The sequence below is a fragment of the Hibiscus syriacus genome, unplaced genomic scaffold (assembly GCF_006381635.1).
Source record: "Hibiscus syriacus cultivar Baekdansim isolate YM2019G1 unplaced genomic scaffold, ASM638163v2 tig00111640_pilon, whole genome shotgun sequence".
NCBI lineage: Eukaryota > Viridiplantae > Streptophyta > Magnoliopsida > Malvales > Malvaceae > Hibiscus > Hibiscus syriacus.
Window position 1 is genome coordinate 760,552 of NW_024063142.1, and position 26,338 is coordinate 786,889.

Here is a 26,338-nt window from a genome sequence, read left to right on the forward strand (position 1 = left end):
TGTTTGTGCCCTATTTTACAATTTTTTTGGGCTGGCCTATTGGGCCATAAAAACCTACAGAGGCTCAAATCTCTTGTTGGCATGCTACGGTGGCTCAAATCAAAGCTTCGATGACATTACTTTTTTCTAATAGTTAATACAGAAAATTGAAGTAGAAAATTACCAAATGGATAAATATTTGTAAATACTTAACGTTTAACATAAAATTTAAATGTTAAATTTTGGGATTTAATGTAGAACAATAAAGTATACTCTTAAATGGTTATTATAAAAATTTAAATATGGTTAATTAGTTTGAATATATATATATATATATATATATATATATATATATATGAGTGAACAAAAAAAGCCACTGAGAAGGGCTGCATGTTGGTAATCCCTACGTGATTAGACTTTGAAACTAACCTTAACCTCACTATTATTCAAGTTTGTTCAGGTTTCATCAGGAAAAAGCTCATCTTTGAGTGCAGGAGCAATCCACTGTATCTGAATGTAGGTAATATCCCATAGATCGTCATCTTGCTTGCGCACTAAAATCCCGGTCTCTTGCATCTTGGTTATCATCTTTCTCAGCAACTCGGGCACCACTTCCTTCAATCTGGTCTCCCCGTATTCCCCCAAATCAGCTTTCATGCACGTATCCATCCTCCTCAAGACCCCCAACCAGAACGTCCTAAACCCTGGATTCCCAACAATCTGATGCAAATACTGTAAATAAACATCCGTCAAAAGCTCCATCGAAAGCTTCAGAGTCCCTTCCATGCTCCTCGTCTCCCTCTCCGCGTTTTCACGTCGAGAGTATTCGATCATCTTCACGTGTTGATCGTCCACCATCGCGAAAATCACGAGATTAAAGCAGTTTATACACCTTGTTGAAGATAGTTCGAGATCTTCCGCTAGTTTAAAGCCTCTACCAAGAGATAATATTGCGTGGTTCCTTATCTCTTCTCGGCGTGCTAAGCTGGTTTTCCTCAGGGCTTCGCCTAGCTTGACGAAGAGATTCATTATGAAGTTAACGGATTCTATGCTTTTCGAGTTTTCGTCACTTGACGAAGTGCTTGAAATACTGTAATTACTCGGTTGATCCCATGATGATGCTGTTGTGTACCAATGGATCAACAATTTCACCGATTCCGCCATTAGATCGAGGATCTTCAAGTTCTTGTCGAGGGGGCTGTTTTTGAGGGCTACGAAACCAAATGCACAATCGATACAGTAAGCGTAATTGATCTTTGAGATATGGAAGGCATCGGACATCAACATGATCAAAGCTTCCACTGCTTGGTCATAGGTTTCAGGTTGTCGACCGGTGACTGACAGCAAGTGAAGAACCGATTTCCATCCCAGTTGAGTCTGCAAATTTGCTGGATATTCTATGATAATCTTGCTAACCGACTGTATTATGAACTCGCAACATGTGTCGAGAATCTCTTTATCTAACTTCCACATCAAATTTATAGACTTGAAAATGAGTTCCTCCGGTGTTTTATCTGCTTGGTACGAGGCTAGGAGCTTGAGGCAGACTTTGAAAAGTCCCTTAATGGCTTTCTCTGCAAATGGGATTGGTGAAAATAGAGGGAATTGAGCAACAGCAAGCAAATAATCATGGTAAGAAGCCCAAAACGCTGGGAGCCTGTTAATGTTGGCTAAAGAAATGGCAATGATCAAATCCCAACAGAATCCGACTGTTTCTTCTTCTTCAATCGGTGTACTGAACTTTTGGCCTTTACCAGCTGCTGCAAATATCAGAGAACGCCCAAGATTCAACAATGCCTCAGGGGGTAAGTGGGAACTTTTGCCGAATATACTCCCGATTTGACATTGCTTTATAATCTTAAGATTCTGTTCGAACTCGCTCATTCCCAGAGATATAGACTCTTCCATGCTATCTAGTGATAGGAAATGAGAGAAACGAGTGACAACACCTGATGTTGTTTCGCGTTTGGCGAATTTAGGATCATGACTGGGGAATATTACACCGGACTCCGATTTCGAACCGTCGAGGGCGTCCGACGACGAAGAGGAAGTGATGTCGAATTCGATGACCGATTGAGGAAGTAGCCTAAGCCTTTTGAGTTTCAACAAGCAGTCCACGATGTTCCTCCAGCCGCCTTTAAGCGACTTTCCGAAGTGGTTTGCTATGGTGAACACTGCAAGTGTAGCCATTCTTGGTTTCATATCGTTACTGAATGCAAACAAGGTCTCCTCTGCAGATGCATAAGGGTTCATGAGCGTCGTGAATTTGCAGAACAAGGCGACGAGCTCATCGAGCGTGTCGGCCAATCCGTACTGAGCTATCCTAGCCAAAGAGATGAGACCTTCGATGCATTCATGGAGCATTTCATCTTCGTCAGCATGTTCGAAGAATGCCGAAAGGGCCGCAATCGTCGGTCCAGCAACGCTAGCGAACATATCTCTTCCCAGCCGACGATCGAAATCGCAAAGGATATAGGTTTGCGTTAGTTTGGTTCGGTTCATCAACTCAATCCATCTGCTAGGGTTCATCTCGACGGGACCAGCCTGACCAAAAAGCGTGATTGCATTGTTGGAAATAGAGTGAAAAAGCTCGGAGAGGTACTCTCTAGGGAGATCTTGGCCTCCATTGATTGCTCTATTGTTCCTTATAAACTCTTCCTCAGTCATCTTCTTCTTCACTTGCGGGTTATGTTGATCCGTATTCAACATAATGAGAGAATAACAAAGTATGAACACCGAATCCTTAGCCACAAAAATCTCGGATGATTGTTGATCGAAAAATCTCTCGGAGAAAGCTTCGAGGATACGTTGAATCTTCTGGGATTCTCCTGGCAGCCTGAAAGTTTCAAGATAAGTTCTAAGAGCAGAATCAAGAATCATGCAATTGAATTCAAAAGTTACTGTGAATTCCTTAAGAACTTGAAGGTTAAATTCGTCTGGATCCCCAAGATAATCTCCGATCATGCTTTTGTCCAGTAGAGGAGTGTAGCGGAAGAAGCAAGCATAAGCTTTGGGATTCGGGGGATCACTGATCAATTTACAATGTTTCAAATACTCCAATCCTTTCTTCTCATCTCGATTAAAATGGCTACCGGCGATCAAAATCTTCCTCTTTTGGGCTTTCCTTATTCGTATATACTCCACCCAAGTTTCCAAATCATCTTTTGGTTGTTCCACCCAGAAGGGTCTATATTCCGTAATTTCAACTGGGTATGGATCTGAAGGGGTTAAATCATCGTCTTTGTCAATGTTTGTAGAAGTGGTTTGAATCATTATAATCAGTCCTTCGAAAGCTTGAACTTGCAACGTCGTCGTCGGACCACTCCCCGGAAACGCCTGCTTGCAAAGCAATTTCCCGACGTCCTCGAAGATGTTCCGACAAATGGGGTCGCAGTCGTAGTTTACGTAAGCTTCGATTACAAACGTCGGTTGCCTGAAAAAATTTACAATTGCTTCCAATGCCACCTCCTGGAGTTGCAAAGATCCTCCTGGAACTGCAATTCTCAACAACACGAACGAGAAGAATGCCTCTAGTTGAAGGCGTATGAACCTGCAAAAAAAGAAGGGAAAAAACAAACCATTAATTTGATTCCAGTTGCATTTTGCTGAGGATAACCGGGGAAAAAAAAGAGAAAAAAATATTGAAACCTGCGAAGAAAGTGATAGATATTCAAGACGGTACTGCAAATCATGGAAAGAACGAGTGGGCTTGAACAAGTTCCGTAATGGATCAAATGGTGAAATAAATCATCCTGGACCATCCTCAGAAGCTTTGGGTGCCTTCCGATTTCGTCACCGCTCAATTCTATAGCACAATTAATCAGAACCAATGCAAAAAGTTGTACGTCTTCATCGGCTGTATGGCAAGCCGCTCCTTCGGAACTCTCCACAACTTCGACCACATTCAACAATGAACATAAGAACTGAAAGATATCAACGGCGCAACGTATTCCATATCCCGAATTCTCGTCGACATCATCGGTATCGGATTCTGAACTCTCCCCTTCGGTAACATCGACGTTGGGCAATCGAGAATAGATGATCTGAATCAACTCATGCATCGTATACCTCGCCGTGCGTTGAAGCAAATCTCCTCTGGCTACAGATTGTTGAACCACCTGGAAACAAGTGTTGACGATTGTGCAAACGGCCTGGTCCGTGAGCAGAACCGAAGCTCTGTGTCGCATCGTCGCGGTTAAAACCTGTAAAATCTTCATCATCACAGCGTCCTCCGAAACAGGGTCCGTTTGTTCAAGGCGGCAGCTGGTGATCCCCGTGACGACGATGTTTATAGCATCTTTGGCCCCTGGGGTTTTCTCGTCGAAGATTTCAAGTTTAAGAACCTTCAAAACAGCCTGAAGAGCGACACCCGTGGCAGCTGCCGGAATGCCATCGCTTTGAATAACGTCGAGGAAAGGGGAGAGATAAATGCAGGGATCGACGGTGCGCCATTCTTGATGGGGGTTGAAGATGAAACCCCTTAAAGATTTCAGGGATTGTTGGAGTGAAGAGTCGAAATAGTCTTCTTGGGGTGAAATGAATTGACCCGTGGGATCCATCGGCCGCCGTATCACGGCAAGGACAGCCCCCACCTCGGTGTTCAACATGCAAGAGAGTCCCAGCTCTTTCCTCTTCGATTTTGCCATGTCTTTCTTCTTATCGCCTGATGGGCGGCTACTATGTTGTCCTTCCATACAAAAAAAACAAAATTCAAGAATCAAATTTTCGTATCATGCATGCAATGACCGTCTTATTGTTGTTGTTTTACATTTGAGTCTAAGGATCAAGTGTTTTTTCCTGTGATTAATTAGTGATAAAAGAGATTAATTAACGTTAATCTTACACGGATGCGAAGAGATATACTATTTCCTCCAAAAAAATTGGAAGAAAGGTAGGCGGATTGTTTGTAAACTAGAGGTTAATTAAATGCATTGTTAATTAACAGTATTAAGTAAAATTATATGGTTAAGGGTGAATATTTGAAGACTTCTACCACTAATATCTCCCTAATTTGTTCAGTTTTATTGACTCCCAAAATTATAATGTATATTTATAGATAGGACCTAATAAGTTTAGATAACATTCATTCCCGCACTACACAATTGATGATATCTTAGATGAATTAATGGAAGAAGTAGATTAATTATTTTTCTTAAGGATTATTTTATAATTAGTTTTTGATATAATAATACTATGATTGGAAGAATACATTAAAACATTATTAGTAAACATGATAAATTTTAAAAATAGTTTCTTCCTACAACTTATTAATTTGTTTAATATTATAAATTTAAGAAAGAAAATGGATATATTTTATAAGAATAATAATCATTTAAAAAATTATTTAGAGAATGTGTTAAGATAACCGTTTCTTATCAAGATGTGTCTTTAGTCTTTAGTATTTATTTTACTTGGTGCAACCTTTAGAGTGTTCAAAAGTCAGATTTCTTCATATAATTTGTTTTTTAACTTTTTATTTTGTAATCTTTAAATTATAAATATCATATTAATCAAAATATATGGTTACCTCTCTTATTTGTCACGTGTGACTTTATCTCTTCGTATCTAAAACCAAAACCTTTTAAAAATCTCTCTAATTTATTATCACTAAGGAAGGCAAGAGAGGCTAGTGGGCCATGCCCTAAATTTTTAAAAATTATAGTATAGACTCTTAAATTTTCAAAAAATTTAATTTGCCCCCTTAAAGTTTTTGAAATTTAGATTAAACTTTAAATTTTTTAATGTTTTTTATTAAACCCCTTCCCATAATTTTTAAAAATTCTCATTAAGTCTCAAAATTTTAAAAATTTTAGTTAGATTCTAATTTTTTTTGGAAGTAAACTAAACAGTTCAAAATTAAAAAAAATAATTAAACATCTGAATTTTTAAAAATTTTAAATTAGCTCTTATAAACTTTATCAACAAGTTCCTCCATTACCACTACGCCCAACTACTAAAAGTAAATTAAGTAATTCAAAAGGTAAATAAAGTGCATCATCATCAAGAGTAGACAAATATTATTATGAAAATCAAAGCAGAATGTCACAAACAAGATTAAATTATTATTAAACCATTTCCGGTTCTAAACAATTAGTGCCAGGGAGAATCGTGAATGGGAGAAACGACGGACTTGATCTGGAGATACTGATGAAGTCCATCCAGACCAAAATCCTTGCCAAAGCCGCTCATCTTGTACCCACCATAAGAGCAATCCAGATCAAATCTGGTGTAACAATTTATCCATATAGTACCCGCTCGGATCGATCTCGATACCGTGTTAGCCACGTTCAAGTTATTGGTTATCACCCCTGCTGCCAATCCATACGTTGTGTCGTTTGCCCTCTTTATTGCTTCCTCCATTGTTCTGCAAAATTATTATATTAACAACAAAGTATATGCATGGAGGAGGAGAAGAAGAAGAAACAAGAGAGATATTCACTTGAATTTCATCAATGACATCACGGGACCAAAGATTTCTTCTTTCGCTATGGTCATGTCTTCCTGCATGCATGGCATTTTGGGAAAATTATTAAAGCAAATTAGGTTCGAAAAGAATCATATGTTTTGTTAAGGGTTCACCTTAACATCGCTAAATATGGTAGGCTCAACGTAGAATCCCTTGTTGCCGATTTGCTTCCCCCCTGTTAACAACATAGCTCCGTCTCGTTTTCCGTGCTCGATGTACGACAGAATTTTCTGGAATTGCTTCTTACCAGTCTATGCCCAAACATTGCATTAACTAAAAGGACCTACATACATATATACTTATATAGTTATATGACTTGTAATTAATCTTACTTGGGGTCCTTGATTAACTCGAGGGTCAAAAGGGTCCCCAACGATCCATGAATTTGCTTTCTCTACCAGTTTCTTCTCAACTTTTTCATAAATTCCTTCTTGAACATAAACACGAGAGCCCGCCACACAAACTTCTCCCTGCAAATTAGGAAGATGGGGGCATCTCTAAAGTTGTTCGATTGTCAAACTTAACCCGAAGGTGACAGATCGACGATGAAAGCGAAAGGCCAGCTTACTTTGTTGTAAAACAAGCCATAGAAAGCAATATCTACAGCCTCGTCGATGTCGGCATCTTCAAATATTATTAGAGGCGATTTGCCTCCCAATTCCAGTGACACAGGTTTCAGATTGCTTGCTGCTGCTGCTGTCATTATCTTACGTCCAACTTCAGTAGAACCTGTAAAACTCAACTGAAAAACACACACACACACATATATTTCTTCGTCCATGTGAATTAATCCTCTCATGATCTTATATATGAAATTAAATTCGCGCCTTATCAACGTCCATATGAGAGCTAATGGCAGATCCAGCAGTTTCTCCAAATCCGTTTATAACATTCAGCACTCTGTCTGGGATGCCAGCCTGAGATCAACAAGGCCATGTTAAAAGAGTAGCCGTTTTAATCATTTCAAAAATTTTATCGTAGCTTATAATTTACCAGGCTGGCGAGATGAGCATAATAAAGGGCGGAAAGCGGAGTCTGCTTGGCAGGCTTGATTACCACCGTGCAGCCGGCGGCTAATGCCGGGGCAGCTTTCGTGAAGAACATGAGAGTGGGGAAATTCCAGGGAATTATACTTCCCACTACCCCTATGGGTTCCCTCAGAGTGTAGCCTTGAAGTCCCTTTGACAATTTTAAGACTGTTCCATGAATTTTATCGGCTGCACCTGCATAGTAACGAAGAATCTTCGCTGCAGCTGGGATGTCTATGACCTTGCAATGACTGAATAGCTTGCCCCCATTAATGGTATCCAGTGCAGCTAATTCTTCTATATTTTCTTCAATTAGATCTGCAAACTTCATCATTATACTTCCACGCTCCTGATATCCAATTTCAAGGGAGGAATTCAAAACAAGACTATGACAAGTAATGAAGTAGCAACTAGCAAGCAAATGGAATTATCTTGGCCTATGAATTTGTATATGCATGCATGTATTTTGAATCTTTCAATGCTTATTACAGTTAATCTTCCTAAATCGGGGAATCCGTACTGGATTTGGAGGGTCAAAATAGGCTTAAATTAAATCATTGACAATTGTCAGGGACTAAAATTGCTATTGCTATTTAGCCACCTGCCTGCCCCTGCTTCCTATATTAACAACCATACACGAAATTGCATGTCACAAGTAAATTTTGCAGCTATAATTAAACGAATTTTTATATGTAAAAGAATAAATGCGCGACAAAAAAATAATAAATAATTTAGAAAATTCGTCATTAGGTATAACATTTTTTCCAACCTTCCGAATAATTAAAATAAAATAAAATCAACACTGAATCCAAATAATTAACTCAGAAAATATCATATAAAGATCTGAAAACAAAGCTCAAAGATTTTAATCACCAACAACCCCAACTACAGATTATATTAATGTATTTATTATTATGCGAGGACATTAAAATATAGTAAAAGTTATCATTAAATTATTAATTTTCTCAATCATAGATATTTAAAATATTTTTAAATTTTAAATCTAGAATTAAATATTTTATTATAAAAGTAAATAACATACCTAAAGCAAGAGGAGAATATTTGATCAAAACTCTTACACAACTTAGACCTCTAAAATTGAAATGAAATATGCGTTCCACCCACTTTCAAACAAAATGTACCCCCCCCCCCCCAAAAAAAAGACAAAGTTGAGGTTGTCCATAAGTTACCTAGAGTTTTAAAGAATTTATAACAACGTTCGAGGAATTGTATTTGACCTAAATTTTTGTCTGAAATGTAAAAAAAAATTTAATAAAAAAAATTACGTTTGAAATGTAATTATTGACTCAAATTAAAAATAGAAAAAAATATTTTTGTGATGAAAAAATTCGTTAAAAAAACTCGTTTGAAGAAACATTCTCAAACGAAGCCAATGTAATATTCGTTAAAATCGTCTTCATAACAATTTTAATAAAATTATAATATTTTATGTTTTTCATAATAATCGGCTCAATTTATAAATTTGTTTCATATATGATTTTTTATGTACAAAGTAAATCTAAAATTAGTATTAGAATGTTGAATCGTAATAAATTTGTAAATGACTCGTCCCCCTCTATAAGCTGTTTGGTATGGAGTAGTTGCTTATTTAGCACAGGTGAGGTGATAGGCTGATGGGAGTGAGTCTTACTGGTAGAGAAAGATTGATGTTATTTTAGTGAATGAATATAAATTCGATTATATGAATGTATAAACTTGAGTGCCGTTTGATCAGACCAAAAATAAATTTTAACAAAATAAAACAAAATATTCCAATTGAAATATCACATACCATAAAAAAATTAAAGTTGGTGTTGTCATGTCATGTCATTATTGGAGAAAAGTAAAAAAAAAACCTATCATGTCAGTATTCTGTTCATCATTATCAGGTGATTTAAATGGAACAAAAACGTAACTTTCTATATAGTTTTGAGAAAAAAATAGTCGAGTGACTAAAATATAACCATGAGAATAGTACGGTGATTAAACACGTAGTTTACCCTATTAGTTATATAATTGTTAAGTCTGTTGTTTTCCCGCGCCGATTCTGTAAAACACACACACACAAAGGAAGCGGTTGAAAACACCTTGACTACCGGCGTAACTGTTGGACCATTGTTATTTTTCTATTCAAAAGAAACGAATAGAGACACCGACCTCATGGGCTCACGGCGAGTAACCACTAACTACAGAGGCTAGTGAAATCGTGGAGGGATTTTCGCATATCGACAGATAATATATTTTTAACCTGTTCTTGTTGGATGAGAAAATGATTTGGTTTTGAATCGAATGATCAACGCGTGACCAAAGGGTTTAGAAGAAGAGAAAGTAATTTAGTAAAACTTACAGAGCCGGACATACGAGGCCAAGGGCCGTGGTCGAAAGCTTGACGAGCCGCCTTCACAGCCAAATCAACGTCCTCTTTATCTCCTTCCGAAACTCTTGCTATCGCCTCCCCGCTTCTCGGATCAACTACCTCGAACGTTTTCCCTGTTGCAAGCAAATCGTTCAAAGTCGATGTTTAAGCCCAATAAAAACGAGAAATGCCTAAAACAAAGCAAGTAGATCCAGTTATTTTCTCGAGGGAAACAAAAGGTACCTGAAACGGCATCGACGAACTTGCCGTCGATAAAAAGCTTGGAGAACTTTATTGGCGGAATCTGAAGGAAAGATTCAGTGTCGTTGGGACTTCCGTTGGCCATTTCTAAGATTCAGAGAAACGGAACAAGCCCTTTTTATGTGTTGCTCTGCCGATGCGCTAAGCTCGCTCTTCCTTTATATTGTTACTATATTTCAGTATAATAATATCTATGAAGATGATACTGATATAATATCTTATGCAATATCATATTTTAAATGATTATACAGACAGGGGATGCCACAGTACATGGTGTATTATTTTGTCTTTTCCTGAGGAAATAGGGGGTCATGGAGTATTTTGTCTGCTCGGCCTATTTACATAAATATTTCAAAAAACTTAAATGTTGTACATTTTCAAAATGGTATCTTTTGATTAAGACATCACGTTAAATGTATTTTCAGACTTTTTTTAAAATTAAAACACTATACGATATGTAGTCAATTAAAATCTTTAACGATTAAATTAAGATAAACAAATAAATATGAATTTTATTTTAAAAAAATTCGTATAGTATGTAGAAGACACGAGCATAAACTTAATATTAAAAAATTAATATCTAATTTAAAATTTTATGTTTAAACACTTGAAAAACTAATATCTGATTTAAAATTTTATGTCTAAACACTTGAAAAAAAAATACATATATAAATAATGTAATATTTAAGAGTATATGGTAAACTTTTTATGAGGTGTCAAAAGAAAATTAATATATACACGTTATTAATAATTAAAAATCTCAAAAAAAATATTATCTTATAACTGTTCAGATTATTAAAAGAAAGGTAAGATATGCATTTAGTACATAAACTACTAATTTTAGTCTGTTTTACTATATAAACTTTTAATATTTTAAGACTATACCTAAATGTTTAATTTTCATTTCATTTTAATATCCCACCGTTAAAAACTTAAGGCTTGTAGTACCTAAATTATCTGTTTTAGTATGTCTTAATACCTAAACTTTCAAAAAAAAATTAAAACTTAACGTTAAATTTTGAACGAATGTTTAAAATGAAACAAAAATTAAAGTTTTTAACAATGAAATACTAAAATAAAAACTAAACTTTAGTAATGATTTTAAATGAATTAAAAGTTTAGACCAAAATTAATAATTTAAAACAGATACTACTTAGTTTAATAATAATAATAATAATAATAAACCATACACGCAGCCTCATCACATTCACAACCACTATTTAACCTTATTCATGTTCATATCAACACGTGTCTATATAAAACCTAAACCCTAAACCAACATAGAAAAACTGACATTATTATTTAAAAAACCAGTCAATTCGTAGGCCGATAAGTAAAAGTAGCAAATGAAATCACTTATTAACCTCAAAATATAATGAAAATGCGTCGAACAATGGAAGATAGGGTAAGCTATAAATAATATTTAGTACTTAAATTATTAATTTAAATATTTAAATTTTTAATTTTTTTAAAATCATACTTAACATTTAATTTTTATTATATTTTAACATCTTGCCGTTAAAAACTTAATATATTTAATACCTATACTATCCATTTTAATCCGTTTTAATACCTAAACTTTAAAAAAAATCAAAAGTTATCGTTAAATTTTGAACATAAGTACTAAAATAAAACAAAAAATAAACTTTAAGTATGATTTTAAAAAAAATTAAAAGTTCAGATAATAAAACGTACCAAAACTTATAGTTTAGGTACTAAAAGCGTAATTTACCCAAGAAAATAAACCAACAAGTTTTAGTATTCATCAGAATATTACAAATTTGAAATAGATGGAAAAGAAGTTCTTCCATAATCATTGTAATACAGTAGTATGTTTCAACCGTGGAAGTTTTTGTCAGGCTGAACGGCATATATAAAAAGTCACTGATGCTAAAGTAACGATTAACAAATTTTAACATCCTCAGGGGTTGGCTTCACAACATTGGCACAAAGCCTTGCCAATTGCATTCTCTCAAGGAAAATATCGAGACAAGGCTCTGCCCAGTACAAAGGGCGACTTCCCTTTGACTGCCATGCAAAACTACAACCATCTCTTTCCAAAACTCCCAAACACTTACGGTAATGGCAGCCGACTAGCGAGCAAACATCTATCGAAACGATGGCATTCAAAAATTACTAAAAGATGAGTGGAAAATCAAGCACAGATGGGAGGGAAATGTTGTTTCAAAGCATCAAGTATTAGCAGGAGGAAAGGGGAAATGAAATGGAATCCTTACAAGGCTTATCAAGTTGTCATCAATTTCAAGGGATCAGAAGATAAGGATTTGATTAGCAAATAGGACTAGACCATAATATTTTACCTGCCTTCAGATTGGTAACTGCAGTCTGCTTCTTCCAGATACCATAATTCAGGACACTGTCCTCCCATAGCAAATGGAGGAAATATACAGATTTTTTGACCATTTATCCTAGAAAACAGATGAAAGCAAGAATCATTAGCTTTTAGGGATCATAAGAAAATGTATCGTATAAAAATGGTTCTACCAGCAGGCAATCTTTTGGCTCGATGATTCGGGGCTAAAACTAGATTTACATTTATGGTTGAGATTGATGGACCACAACTTTCTTTATTCAAAATGTAAATAAATGGTATTGCCAAGTGAGGTTCACCAGGTTTCATGGTAAGAAATATAATATAAGACAATCACTGACAGACCATTACAACACTTAGTGATACAGATAATGTCATACACCTCTAAGGAAGAAAAATCATGCAAAAATACATTACCTTTACATTGATACTAGGAAAAGCAGATGTACGCAAAGTTTCTTGCATTATATCTTGTGATTTTCTCTTGGACGCACTAAGTATGAATGCCGCTTGGTCCTCTGTAGCAGCTGCTGATGTAATCCGATATCCTTTTTCCCATCTTCTGTGAATCCCCTCACTCGGATAAAGGAAATCAAGTTCAACAACCTAGCCAGCAAGTACAAAAAGATGTAAGTGATTGCTGCAGTATCATATAATCGAGTATTATTCAAGCTGGAATTAGGCAACCTGAGTAGGATAGCCAGCATTTCTGGACATGACAATACCCCATTTGCTTCCGGCAGTGGTCATTGAGGTCACAGAGAAACCTTCTTTCCACTTCTTATTGATCCATTTGAAAGGAAATATATCGCTAACTTTGTAGGACTGTTGCGTGTAAGGTGTACCTTTAGTAAGGCGAAAAAAAATATTAGCATTACCAGCATTGAACTTCAAAACAGCAATTTCCAGTAAGTTGACAGTATATATACTAAACTCCTATTAAGCAACCCACCGTTTCTGGATGATTTATCTGGTGAACATATATTTAGTTGAAAAAAATGATAAGGTAAACATGAGATTACCCTTTGACATTACAACCAGTGCACTGCCATTGCTAGCACCGGCAACTGAAGTAATGTAGTAATTCTTCTCCCACTGTTCCATTATCCACTCCTGATCACATAATCAGTAAGGAATAAATTCCTGAGACAACAGTAATTAGAATAATGAAATTAAAAAGCTGAGTGCTAACCTAAGAAAAAGACGAGAGCTTAGTTAGGTCTTACCTTATGCAAAAAGATAGGAGATAACTCATAAACCTGAGATGTGAAACCTGTCCCTGCATCCATAACAACGGCCCACAGATTTAATGATGAAGCTACGCAGCTAATATACAAGCCGCCTTCTTTTCCCTTCTCCACATGCTGCAGGAGTCTTGAATCCATAACATTGTAGTGATACCTGCAAATTGTATTGCCAGTCTTGATTAAAAAAACGGAAGGGGAATGAAATACCAAAAGTTGCAGTAGATACCAAATTCTGAAAAGAAGCAGCCATGGTTGGATTCATGACTTTACTTCCCTTTTCCTTTATCGTTTTTTTAAATGGAGGGGTTAGATGGGATTCAGTTCTAGAGTCCTTTGATGCCAAGAAATTTCACTACTTCAGGTAGTGGGAACCTCTAGCATCGGTATCATGTTCTCACTTTGCCCTCATTGAAAGTGATCAAGTATTACATTTCCACAAGGCCATTGTCCCATTCAAGTTTTCAGTGAAGCATATGAAGCAGCCAAAACAAATACGCACTTGTAGACACATAGTCGAATACAATCTTAAACAATATGCAAAATTGTTGGTTTTGAACAGAACTTTCACCTCTGTTTCATCGGATTTCTGGAACTATATATTGTGATCCACTGACACGCAGGAGACCCTAATCGGACTTTCTTCTTAAGCTGCACACCATCTTCCAACTCAGCAAGTTCTCTTCCCCTTTTTTGACCCATCTGATGCATTGAGATTCATCAAAAAAATATTTTAAGTTAAAAAAATCCAAACTTTTTTGGTTTAAGTGTGTATTGACACAAGCCAAAATCCCAGGTAACCACCTTAATGGCTCCATCAATTTGGATAGGACGTATTGATGAATTGAAATCTATGCTATTATGAAAAAGGGAAACGAGCTTTGAGTAATTCGGCTCTTCATCAAATTTCATATTTGTCACAATCTCAAAAAACTGTTGAAAAGGAGGAGGGCACAAGTAACAAAGCATCTCAGGAGAAGTTGCCACCTTCTTCTTACTAACAAGAAATCCTTTGTTCTCGCCCTGCAGTCCCATAATACAACAAAGCATGAGACATCAACAACAAAAGACAGCAATATGAAGTTCTAATTGCTAATGCAAGGTGTAACAGTTGAAATAAACTTACAATGTAACCCTGCCAAGGAAGTTTTCCCCTAAGTAGAAATATTAGAGTATAAGCCAATGACTCAAGGTCATCCCTCCGACTCCCTGTCCTACCCAAATGAGCATGTACACTTGCATAACGTACAGTTCCCCTAAAACAAAAGGAAGAATAATAAACTCAAAATTGCAATCTAAACAATTAAGTCGTAGGCTTCATTCCGTCTGAACTGAATAGGTATGTAAGCTGAGAAAATTAAGCTAGCTACTTAATGAAGTCTATAAACATCTATCTAATACTCCATCTCTATATAAATAGTAAATAGATAAACAAATAGGGTCAGATTTGCAAAGAAACAGAAGCAACTACCTAAACACATCAGGCTTTTGGTCATAGTCAACATGGCGTCCAGAAGCTGCCTCCTTCCACCTTGAAGCTGGAAAGGTGATGAGTCCTTAATATAACTTCATCTTAGTATATATTTTACTTACATTTGCATTGTTTATCAAGTGTTTTACGAAATTTATTAGATTTTTATTTATTTTACATTTTTTATTTGTATTTTAAACTTGTTGAAGTTTTAATGATTTTATTGTGTTTTTCGGTTATTTTAATAAACTGATCCAATTGTTAATCAAGGTCTAGTAATGAAGATTTGGGTAGTGGACTTATACATAAATGGAGTTAATCCAATATGAGAGGAATTGGTACAATGCTTAAATTGTGGAAATATGCTCACTGAACTCGTACTAAATTTCTGCAACGAACATGTTGCATGGTTTTGGCTATAACTTGGACTCCGGACATCAAAAATTGACCCGTGAGGTACCATTGGAATGCTTATTTCAGTTTCTATCATGTCAAAGGAACCCAGAACAAGTCTAAAAAAAACTGAAAGAGTAACAAACAGAACGAACTGCTTTGAGCCTAAAAGTTGTCCAATCTTCATGCATGCATTATTTCTCTTAAAGTTCTTGTCCTTTAGGTCTAATGTTTGAATATGTTATAGTCAAGACAAGAGACTACTAATCTATTCATAAGAAGACCACGAAAGATGAAAATGACCAAAATGTTGTCTAAAAAATCTTTTCAAATAGAGAACTGCAACGGTATCATGAATGACATGTTGGATTGAATTGATGCTATCTAACAATCTAAAAAAGGTTTTTTAGGTGTCTTTTTTCATTTAGAATCCAGAGAAACTTTGTCTAAATCCAGCATCTTGACCTTCGATGATCAACAAGTGAAGTGACATGTTTAAACCACTCAACAGGACAAAAGTTATGGCAACAATTTTCAACACATCAAAATTTCAGTAATTCAGCAATAATTTATCAATTGTCCATTAGTACACACCAAGCGATTAAAAATTGGTCTTGGTTTCAGCTTTGAAAGCAATCTTGTACTTTTAGTTCAACTTTTATTGAAATTAAATTTTGGATAAAAATCAAGATTACTTCTTTTCTGTTCTTCATTTTTTGTGTTCCTTTATGTCTCTCAAACTAACTACCTACAATTTTATGATGTGTTAGTTTATGTTGCTGAAGTGAATGGAAGAAGCTCTCAGTACATACAAAGGCTAGTTTGAAAATTTCAACTCGGAACTAGAATATGTTAAAATTAGTATGCACTAAATTCCTTTGGTTTATAATCATATTTGTAAATTAAAGATCTTGATTCATTATAGATAATGAATGACACATATATGCTTGGTTATATTAATCTTAATTTTTTGTAGACAAAATTGGCACAATAAATACTTGGAATTATTTATGAATTCTGATGACACCAAATCCATATAACACATGCTATACTTTTACACTTTTGAACATTGTTTATTAGACTTTGGACTGTGGACATTGTTTACTTAACTTTAGTTAGACTATGGACGTTGTTTATTGAACTTTAGACCTTGATTGTGGGAATTGGGCATTAGACAATAGACTTTGATATTGTTTGATGAACTCTGAACTTGGATTTTAATTGCTAGACCTTTCGGTTGGACCTGCTTCATGTGTGGACTTCAGTTGAGTAATAAAATGAGTAAAAATTAATCTAAATTTGTCACCAAGAGTGAATTCCCTAGACTTCATCATTTTCCATTTATGTCGTGTATTTTTTTGTCAGTTAATTATTCACTTTCTAAGTATATTTTCCTTTTTTATTTATAATCTTGTAATCTCTAAACAAACTTCATTGTGGATCGACCTCGGACTCCTGAGAATTTATTACTTGACAACAACCTACACTTGGATTAGCGGCTAAAAAGAGTCGGTCAAAAGGACCAAGAAATATAGGCCACTCCACAAAATAGGAAAGCATCTTTCAGCAAGTAATAGGAAAGCAACTATACCCAAACCCAGATCAACTAGATATAACTTCTTCTCATCTGAGGTCCCAGGCTGACCAAGCAAAAAGTTCTCTGGCTTAACATCTCCATGTACGAAACTGAATTGAAAAAAATAAATGTGAACAAAATACAATAAGTAAGATGGGAAGAAAAAATGAAATGCAAATATTTCGAGGTACCCTTTGTGATGAAGCTGCTCTAGAATTGATATTGCCTCAACTGCTATACAAGCAACCATATCTTCCGTCAGCCTATAACAAGAGCAAAAAAACCAAGATATAATAGCAACAATGAGTTGTTTAAAAAATTAAAAGCATAAAATGTTAAGAAAACTGAGGATGATGTTAAAAGAATGAGGGAGAACTTGAGAGACTAATGGATTCATACATCTGGTTGTTTGAGTTCCAAACATCCCATAAACTTGGACCTAGCATATCCATGACCTAGTCAAGATGCAAAGAAACATTAATAGACTCCTCTTGTCTGTCCCCTTTTGTCCAAAATAAAACAGTTAACTTGAAACTCTTTACTAAAGAAACTCACAAGAATGTAGTAGTCTCCTTGTTGACCCTTGTAATGAACCAATGGAAGTCCATAGCAACCGTTAAGAGTGCTGAATGAAAATTTTGTGACAGGAAAATATATTAGGTCGCAAAATTTTAAGTTCAAATGACGGCAAGAATCAGATTTGACGTACCTGTATACTTGCCACTCATAAGGAGGACCAGAACTACATCCCTTACCGTTTCGATGCTCAAACTTCAAAGCAACCTGCAAAGTAAAGCAGGATAATGGCATTAGCAACATAATCAACTTCCTATAAATTTTGTTCAGGTTCACTGGAGTAGGGAGTGAAAAAGAACCTCAAAGGCATCAGCACCAGTGCATCCAATGCCACCAGAGATCCTTCTTCCAACATAAACTTGTCCAAAACCCCCTTTACCCAGCTTTCTATCTAACATGTACACAGGAGAGTTACCTAGTTGTACCTGCCAAAGGAAAAACAGATTTCATATCGGTATAAATAACTTGACAGGCTTGGGAAGTCGATTTGAAAATGAAAAATATAAGTGAATTGTCATATTTGACCATATACAACACTAACGGATCATGAATAACCATAAAATGCATCTTCTTTTTCTTGATAAGGGTTAGTGGAAATGATTGAAGGGATCTCTTAGACATGTCTGTTCATTTACCTCCAACAGCATCCCCACCAACATGAGACTCTTATCCACTATTGTTCTAGCATAAAAACGTAATATAATGGCCCCAGAAGTAGCATAATATCAAAGAAATTCATACCCTTTCAGGAAGTGGACTAGTGCTTCCTTCTTCCTCGACAGCAACCAATCTTTCTGCAGGTTGCTCAACTAAGTGCCTCACTGGCAAGTTTATTCCAGCACAACCCCTGCCACCAGTTCCGGGGCCAACGGGCTTCACATTGTCATCCTGATTCAGTGCTCTGCGCCCTCTACCTCTACCTCTGCCTCTACCTCTAGTAGCTGATCATAGACTCACATTATACAAGGAAACACCAGGCAAACTTGAATTGGATTGATTAAAATAAAGAGATTTAAAGACATAAAACTAAGAAGGTAATTACCAGCACCACGCTGAGCAGTTGTACCTAAGCCAGCATTGGTCTCCTGATTGTCATTGATCCTCTTTGATCGCCGAGCTCCACCTCTTAAATCCGGCATCCTTTTTCCAAAAAGAAAAAGGCTCCTATCAACTATTTTCATGATAATTTATTCGGTCATCATAAAACCCTGGACTAAAATCTACAAAATTCCCAGCAAAACACATCCAACCCACAAAAAGCAAGTGACATTATTTAAATAAGATAACAATATTGTGTAGCATTAATGAACAAGAAACAAAAATCCCACAAATCAAGAATTCATTACATATACTAGTAAACTTCAGTCCATTTCAATTTTCTTAAAACCTCAAAAATTCTAGTCTAACAATTATACATCGGAGCTCAAATTATAACTACAGTTAATTGCGTGCTAAAAACGCCAAAAACTAAGCATAAACCATTATCTATTCAAAAATGCACCGCAATATCAGATTCAGCCAAGTTGCAAAGCCAGCACTCTGATCATCATTAGAAAAAATAGAAATTGCCACTGATTATTTTTTCATATAGGATAGAAACCCAATTCCTCAAACTGAATCCAAATCAATTTCAAACTCAGAAATATCACCCACACCCTAAGAACACATATTTTCAGAGAATATCTTAAAAATTTTACAAAACAGTTCTTCTTTAAAGAAGAAAAGGTTAAAACTTCATCAAATTTGAGCATCCACCGTAATAAAAAAGCCTGATCAAACCACCGTGAATTTCAATACTCGCAAATCAAACGATCATCTAAATCCAATAAGCGACCCCAAAGAAAAATAACACAGATACAATTTTCTACCAAAAAAGCAATAAAAGAAACCCCCAGAAACCGATCGCCATAAAAAAATGCACGAACGGAACAAAAACAATAAAATGTACAAAAACCAATTTGCCTCTTTTACTCGATTTCCTTTTCATCGCTTTTGTTTCATCCAAATCCAAAATAGCAAACAGATAAAACGAAGGGAATATGATAAATACCTTTTTTATTAGAGGAGGAAGAAGAAGAGATTGAAATGACGCAATACTATCGCGTGCTTCAAAAAGTTGGGTTCTTGAAAAGGAAATTAATAGGAAAAAGATACTGGCGATCGAGGAAACAAAGAGGAAAAGAATAGATGAAATGTCGATTGGTGAGTCGAAAGCCAGGAAGAGAAACAAAAGGATACGGAGGCATGGACATGGAGGAGGCAGTGCCCACGACTTAGCTACGTAGGATCCCATTATGGAGTTACGTGGATTTAGTTGATTGGTTAGTATTCTCTTATCATAGGTAGGTGGTCTAGGTTATCCTTTCCCCCCCCCCCCCACAAAATTTTGTAAAATAATAAAGCTAGTGTTTTTTTTATTTGAGATTATTATTAGGTAAACTACGCCGATGGTCATTAATATTTAAATAAGCTTTTGTTTTTCTCATTAAAGTTTTAAAAGTGACAAATTAGTGACTGACATTACCAATTTATAACAAAATGGTCACTGTTGTTACTAATTTATAACAAAATGTTCACTCTACCGTCATCTCCATTAAATATAGTATATAACAAAACTATACATAAAAAAATATAGATAGAATTCAATTAAGTAATAATAATGATACATGTATATTGACTATCGTTTTTTTACATAATAGGGTAAATTACATCGTTTCTCACTGGATTTTACTCTATCTCCTATTTTGCTCACCGCACTTTCAGTTTTCTATTTTGCTCACTAAACTTTGCAGATTGAATCATTTTGTTCACTTTGTTGTTAACTTTTTAACGGTGTTATGACATGACACAAGCATCAAAACAACGTTGTTTTAAAAAACTCAAATATACACCAAAATGATGTTATTTCGAATCTTCTTCTTTCTCCCATTTATGCCGCCGACCACCAGGTCATTTTTTATTCTTGTCATTGTCGACCGTCGTTGATGGTGGTTGTTCAGTCTTAAAATTTATGGGTCAGTTCGTCCTGACCTCTTGAGTTTAAATTTGGTGGTTGGTTCATAGGAAAATGTCCTAAAATTCGTGAATCTAGACTAAAACATTTTAGCTTCCTCATTTTCAATCTTTGATTTATGGACTTCAGAGCAAGTTCTGACAAAATAGATGTCGGATCCAAACTCAAGGTGTTAAGAAGAAACGACCCATGAAATTTGGGACCGAACAATCACCATCTACGAAGGTCGACGATGACATCCGACCACCTTCTATTTTTATTTTATAATTGGGTGAGCAAAATAGGAGAGAAAGTAAAATTCAGTGAGAAACGATGTAATTTATCCTTTATATTTTCAATTATTTTATATTAAATAATAAAAAATGGCATGTCATCACACCGTTAGAGAGTTAACGATAGATTGGGTAAAATAATTTAATTTGTAAAGATCAGTACGCTAAATAAAAAAATTAAAAGTATAGTGAATAAAATAAGAAAAAATAAAGTTTAATGAAAAACGGTATAATTTACCCTACATAATATATAGCGATTATTTTTAATCACTTAGTATATAACTTTTTTAGAATTTGTACCGCGTATAGTTCATATCATTTTCTTTAATTTTGTTTAATAGATGATTATATTGATTTTGAGTTGATCATCCATTTTTTTAATAAATGTAATCATGTTTTATGAAGCATTTTTTTTATTTGCATGTTTTTTGTTTTCTTTCTCAGTCGATTAATCATTTATATATTTTTCATGATTAAATTTGATGAAGCTACAATTGATCAAGATATTATTTATATGTAATTATGTTGATCTTTCTTGTTTTGAACACTCAGATTAAATTTAAATACGTGATTATGTATTTGTAAATAATTTATCACGATGTTTGATTCTAATTTGTGAATTCCAAGGGCTTAATAATTTCATCCTTGTGATTAGTTTGTCTAACTTAATCCTTGTGGTCTATTTGTCGATACGATCAAACTTGTTCGTATATATTTTTCGTTTTGATTGAATTTTTAATCTTATTCTTGTATGACCCTTATATGATTTAAAGTTGCTAGTTTCTTGTTTCAATGTTATAGAAAATGTTTAAATTATGTATTTAATTTGTTATGTTAATTATAAGTTGTTATTATAATTTTAAATACTTTTATTTTCTAATAAGATTAACTGATTTTATTAGAAAAAATATTTTTTGGGTAAAAAAATTATATTTAAATAAATATTTGAATGTATTTTTGACTATATATATATATATATATATATATATATATATATATATATATATATATATATATATATATATATATATATATATAAGAAACCTAAAATGAATATGTCATCTAAACTGAAATTATTGATAGCGCATAAAGGATTTACAATACTGAGATGGGGAAATGCTGAAATTTCCCTAGCTGGAATATATGTAGAAAAAGTTAAAAAAAATCATTCAAATCTCATAATATATGAATAATAGGAGTATAACTTATAAAAGAAGGTCAATGGATGAGGTAGGCAAGTGCCAGAGCAAGTAGAAGAAGAACATAAGCAATCCCCTGATCAATTGCAGTGCCATCGCTGGTCGGAGCTGGTGCAGGCGACAATTCCATGCCTTGCCCGTCTCTGAACAGAAAAAGGGTCATGAACAGAAACCCCATGGCTGCAACCCCATGCAACTGCATTTTGAAGTTGAAGAGTGTTGGTGAATTTGCGAGGAATTTGAGTTATTTATACATCGGGAGATCGGTATACTTTGCGGGTTAGGCGTGCAGTTTCCTCAAAAAAGTCGAAGACTTCTAGAAAATGATGTGTCTACGAATGCACACGTCGTCGTTTTTTTGACTCGGTTGTCGGCGACGTGAAGTCATAAAACGTTGACCAGGGTTCCCAGATTTCAATTACTGCTTTTATATTCCGAATTATGTTTCTCGTTGTACTTTTCGAAATAAATATTTTTTACATTTATAATAGATTTACTGTTATAGATATGACTAAAAAGTATTTATTTTGAAGTTTCGTGTCCTTAGAAAATTAAAAGTCGTTAATTTAGAATTAAAAGGGTAATATTTTTCTGCAAAAAAAATGTCTCTCGGAATTGGACTGAGAATAAAGCATCATTACCTCTTTATATATATTAGGAGTTTAAAGAATTTTCTAGGGATTTTCTCTTTTAGTTTAAATTGAATTTTATATTCTAATTTCAATTTTGTAGGAAACGTAAAATTAAAATATTTAAGATTTTTAATTTGCATATAATATCATATTGACAATTCTAAGGGATGTTTGTTTGTCTCTTAATGGAATCATTCAGCGTTGAATGTTGAGCCGTTCAGCATTCAGCGCGTTTGTTTCGCACCTCTGAATGATTCAGTGCTGACTGATTCAGCAAAACAGTGCTGAATGATTTAGCACAAAAGTGCATTTTGAATCATTCAGAGCCAGTTATCAAACAACATGTCACATTCAGAGCCAAACCATTCAGAGCCTCTGAATCATTCAGCATTTGAATCATTCAGCGCTTAATCATTCTGAAATAAACAAACAACCCCTAAGTTTTACTTTTCTTAATTACAGTACATGATACTCCGTACGCTTGCCAGGCACGTCGGATTAAAGGTCAAACAAGTTGTTATGCTTTGACTGTACTGTTATAAAATTTGAAATTAGAATGGTCAATTTTTTCAATTCAATTCTAAGGTTTCGTTTTGACTATTTAGATCGACCCGAGTAGTATATATGGTTTTAGCGGGTGAGTCTCCCAGTGGAGATTTTCAGCATACACAAAGACTTGAACTTAAGACATTGTTTAAGTGATATTGTTGGTATTTTAAAGAAAAGAAAACTCAATAGATAAAGGATATTAAACGTTATTTTATTCAAAAATAATTCAAAATTTAAATACAATGAAATCAACTGCCCACTAATAACATGTTCTTAAATTTAGGCAACACTCATGAACAACTTTCTCCTAAACTTAAGTAACACACAAATAACAAATAAATCTAAAAATATAAGCAATCCTAAAGCACATCCACTAACACTCATCCTTTCTTTAGGAGCTGCAAACACCAAATCTTGTTCTCAAAACTTCAAATTTGCTTACTGGAAGCGATTTGCTGAAGATATCTGCAAGTTGCTCCTCTGTTTTGCAATGAACCAATATAACATCACCTTCTTTTTGCACTTCTCTCAAAAAAAAAAGTTTAATGTTGAAATGTTTTGTCTTCCCATGAAACACTGGGTTGTGGGAAATTGCTATGGTAGCTTGATTATCAACAAAGACCTTTGTGTTTTCTTTATGTTCAAGATTGAGATCACTTAATAATTTTCTCAACCATAAAGATTGATTAACAGTGGATGTTGCAATAATAAATTTTGCTTCAGCAGTGAGTTGAGTCACAATTTCTTGCTTCTTCGAGCTCGATAAAAAACAACAGGTCCAAAACTGAAACAATAGCTTGAAATACTCCTCATATCATCATAAGGTGTTTGCTCTTAATAAGGTTTATGACCAAACCAACCCTCATAAGGTGTTTGGTCCTTGATTTCTTTTGTGGGCAATCTATTCTGCAAAAAAAAAATCGCAGTATAAGCTGCCTCTGTCTAGAACTTTTTGGGTAAATCTTTTCATATAGCATACATTTAGTCATTTCTAATATGTACTTGTTTCGCCATTCACTAACTCCATTTTGCTGCGACGAATAAGGAGCTGTCATGTAACGCCCTCAACCCGTACCCGACCCGGATACGAGTCTGAGGTGTCACATTGACTTTTCAAACTTTGACTCCTGACAAAATTCAAAGAAAATTTAAAACTTTCATTAAAGTAAAAATGGTTTAGTTACATAAATTGACCACAATAACCAAAATCAATCAGAGCATATTTAACTCAACCAATTAGTACATGCAACTATATTCAAAATAACCAAAGTCATTTAAATCCTCTATTTTCTGATCTGAAATTTTTGTAAGGGAGATGTTGACCTGTCTTGCTCCTCTTAACCTTTCTTCTAGCTTTCCGGAACCTATGTGTGAAACATTCACAAGCTAAGTCGATGGCTTAGTGAGGCATAAATAAACTGATTATAGTATATCATAAGTAATTCCTATTATACACATTTCATGTAATCATGATAAACTATAAAATGCTTCCAAACATAAACGCATATATATATATACATATTGTTTCACAAGAACACACACATATCATCATGTAATTCTGATAATATATTTCCTAACACAAAGTATATAAAGCATATGTAATACATTTATCCTTATCTCTTTAATAGTCTTATTTTCGTTCTTTATCTTTTAGTCAGATGTCCTTGTACCTATTCTTCTTAACCAAGCTATATAAACATCAACATCATATCACATATATCATTCTAATCATAAAGATTACAAACAAAGCACGTAATATCATACAAGGTTCTTTTATATCATCTTCTTTATTAGCCCATGTACACATGTGAGAACTATAGATATGTGAGTTTATAGAGGTTGTGCACTAATGTTGTCACCACAGCTCGTATAAATGCACCGAAGTGCCACGTAGAATTGCACCTAAGTGCCGCGTAGAAATGCACCGAAGTGCCATATAAGATGTCCCTAAGGACCACGTAGAAAATTCCTTTAGATCCATATACATATTCCAATGACCAAGTATGTGTCTCAAAAGACCTCATAGATGTTCCAAAGGATACATATATGTCCCGAAGGATTGCGTAGACCCTCGACTCTTGGCATGCCAACTATACCTCTAGCTCTCATGACACATAACATAGGCATTATCATTTATGTCATTTCACATATTCACATATTCATATTACCTAGGCACGTAGTCTCGTAGTTGTTGCACATAGCTCATTATCACATTTTCATATAATCACATAGTCACGTAGTTCACTTACACGTAGATCATTTCCATATAATTCACCTGTCACATATCTCATGTTCTTGTATTCATATAACATATAATCACATAGATTACTTTCACATCGCATAGTTCATAGTTATGATTTCATGTATTTACCTAATTATCAAGTTAATTCACATATACATGTTCTCATATAATTTCTATCATTTCTCCCACAATCACATTTATTCATGTATAGTATTTCATCTAAACCTTATAGTTTGACATTATCATTTATACTCCATTCCCTTAACTAATATATTATTCTCATATTACTCTATAGTCTAATCTTATTTAACTCATCACCCTTCTCATGTAGTCATATAAATCTATTATATTGATTCTTATAATTGATCACATTTACTTTGTAACATTTATGGTCACCTATCATATAATCTATTTCACATTCCCATGAAATCATATAGATCATTTCTTTTAATTCCTATAACTTATCACACTACATGCATTCACATAAATCATTTAATACATATTATAATATATATCACATATACCCAAATCAAACATATTCATATGATCATACATTCACGCCTTCTAATATAGGAAATAGACTTGTCGCAAGTCTTCTTTCCATTAAACATCATAACTAACTTGTATGCACTCACCTGGCCTCACTAGTCAATTCCAATCTCTTATATTTCCCCTTGATCGATCTTACTTGTCAATGATTCCGAAACTTGATTAGGCTCTGAATCTACATAATTATACATTTTAAGACA

General features: G+C 34.6%; 3 protein-coding genes across 4 annotated transcripts; all 3 read right to left on the minus strand.

Annotated features, from left to right (window-relative positions):
- Positions 1-430: 430 nt before the first annotated feature.
- LOC120166573 (ARF guanine-nucleotide exchange factor GNL2) lies at positions 431-4,716 on the minus strand. The gene is made up of 2 exons (XM_039175807.1): positions 3,628-4,716; positions 431-3,529 (listed from the first exon to the last, which is right to left on the minus strand). The coding sequence occupies exons 1-2, from the start codon at positions 4,671-4,673 to the stop codon at positions 436-438; spliced, it is 4,140 nt and encodes a 1,379-aa protein (XP_039031738.1). The 5' UTR covers positions 4,674-4,716; the 3' UTR covers positions 431-435.
- Positions 4,717-5,976: 1,260 nt separating this feature from the next.
- On the minus strand, positions 5,977-10,232 carry LOC120166447 (aldehyde dehydrogenase family 2 member C4-like). Its single transcript, XM_039175703.1, has 9 exons — positions 10,073-10,232; positions 9,821-9,963; positions 7,439-7,822; positions 7,273-7,362; positions 7,014-7,187; positions 6,778-6,915; positions 6,559-6,696; positions 6,419-6,480; positions 5,977-6,343 (listed from the first exon to the last, which is right to left on the minus strand). The coding sequence occupies exons 1-9, from the start codon at positions 10,173-10,175 to the stop codon at positions 6,070-6,072; spliced, it is 1,506 nt and encodes a 501-aa protein (XP_039031634.1). The 5' UTR covers positions 10,176-10,232; the 3' UTR covers positions 5,977-6,069.
- A 1,661-nt stretch (positions 10,233-11,893) lies between these two features.
- LOC120166446 (casein kinase 1-like protein HD16) lies at positions 11,894-19,909 on the minus strand. 2 transcript variants are annotated; one of them, XM_039175701.1, is made up of 19 exons: positions 19,733-19,909; positions 18,725-18,822; positions 18,424-18,623; positions 17,982-18,107; positions 17,816-17,889; positions 17,662-17,731; positions 17,506-17,561; positions 17,298-17,369; positions 17,122-17,216; positions 15,138-15,204; positions 14,793-14,922; positions 14,471-14,689; positions 14,238-14,368; positions 13,649-13,823; positions 13,445-13,535; positions 13,110-13,267; positions 12,840-13,028; positions 12,412-12,519; positions 11,894-12,198 (listed from the first exon to the last, which is right to left on the minus strand). In XM_039175701.1, exons 2-18 carry the CDS (start codon positions 18,819-18,821, stop codon positions 12,460-12,462), a joined length of 2,010 nt encoding a protein of 669 aa, XP_039031632.1. In that variant the 5' UTR covers position 18,822; positions 19,733-19,909; the 3' UTR covers positions 11,894-12,198; positions 12,412-12,459. The 2 variants fall into 2 exon arrangements, with proteins under 2 accessions (XP_039031632.1, XP_039031633.1); XM_039175702.1 differs by having other exon boundaries at positions 18,725-18,853.
- Between the last annotated feature and the right edge of the window lie 6,429 nt (positions 19,910-26,338).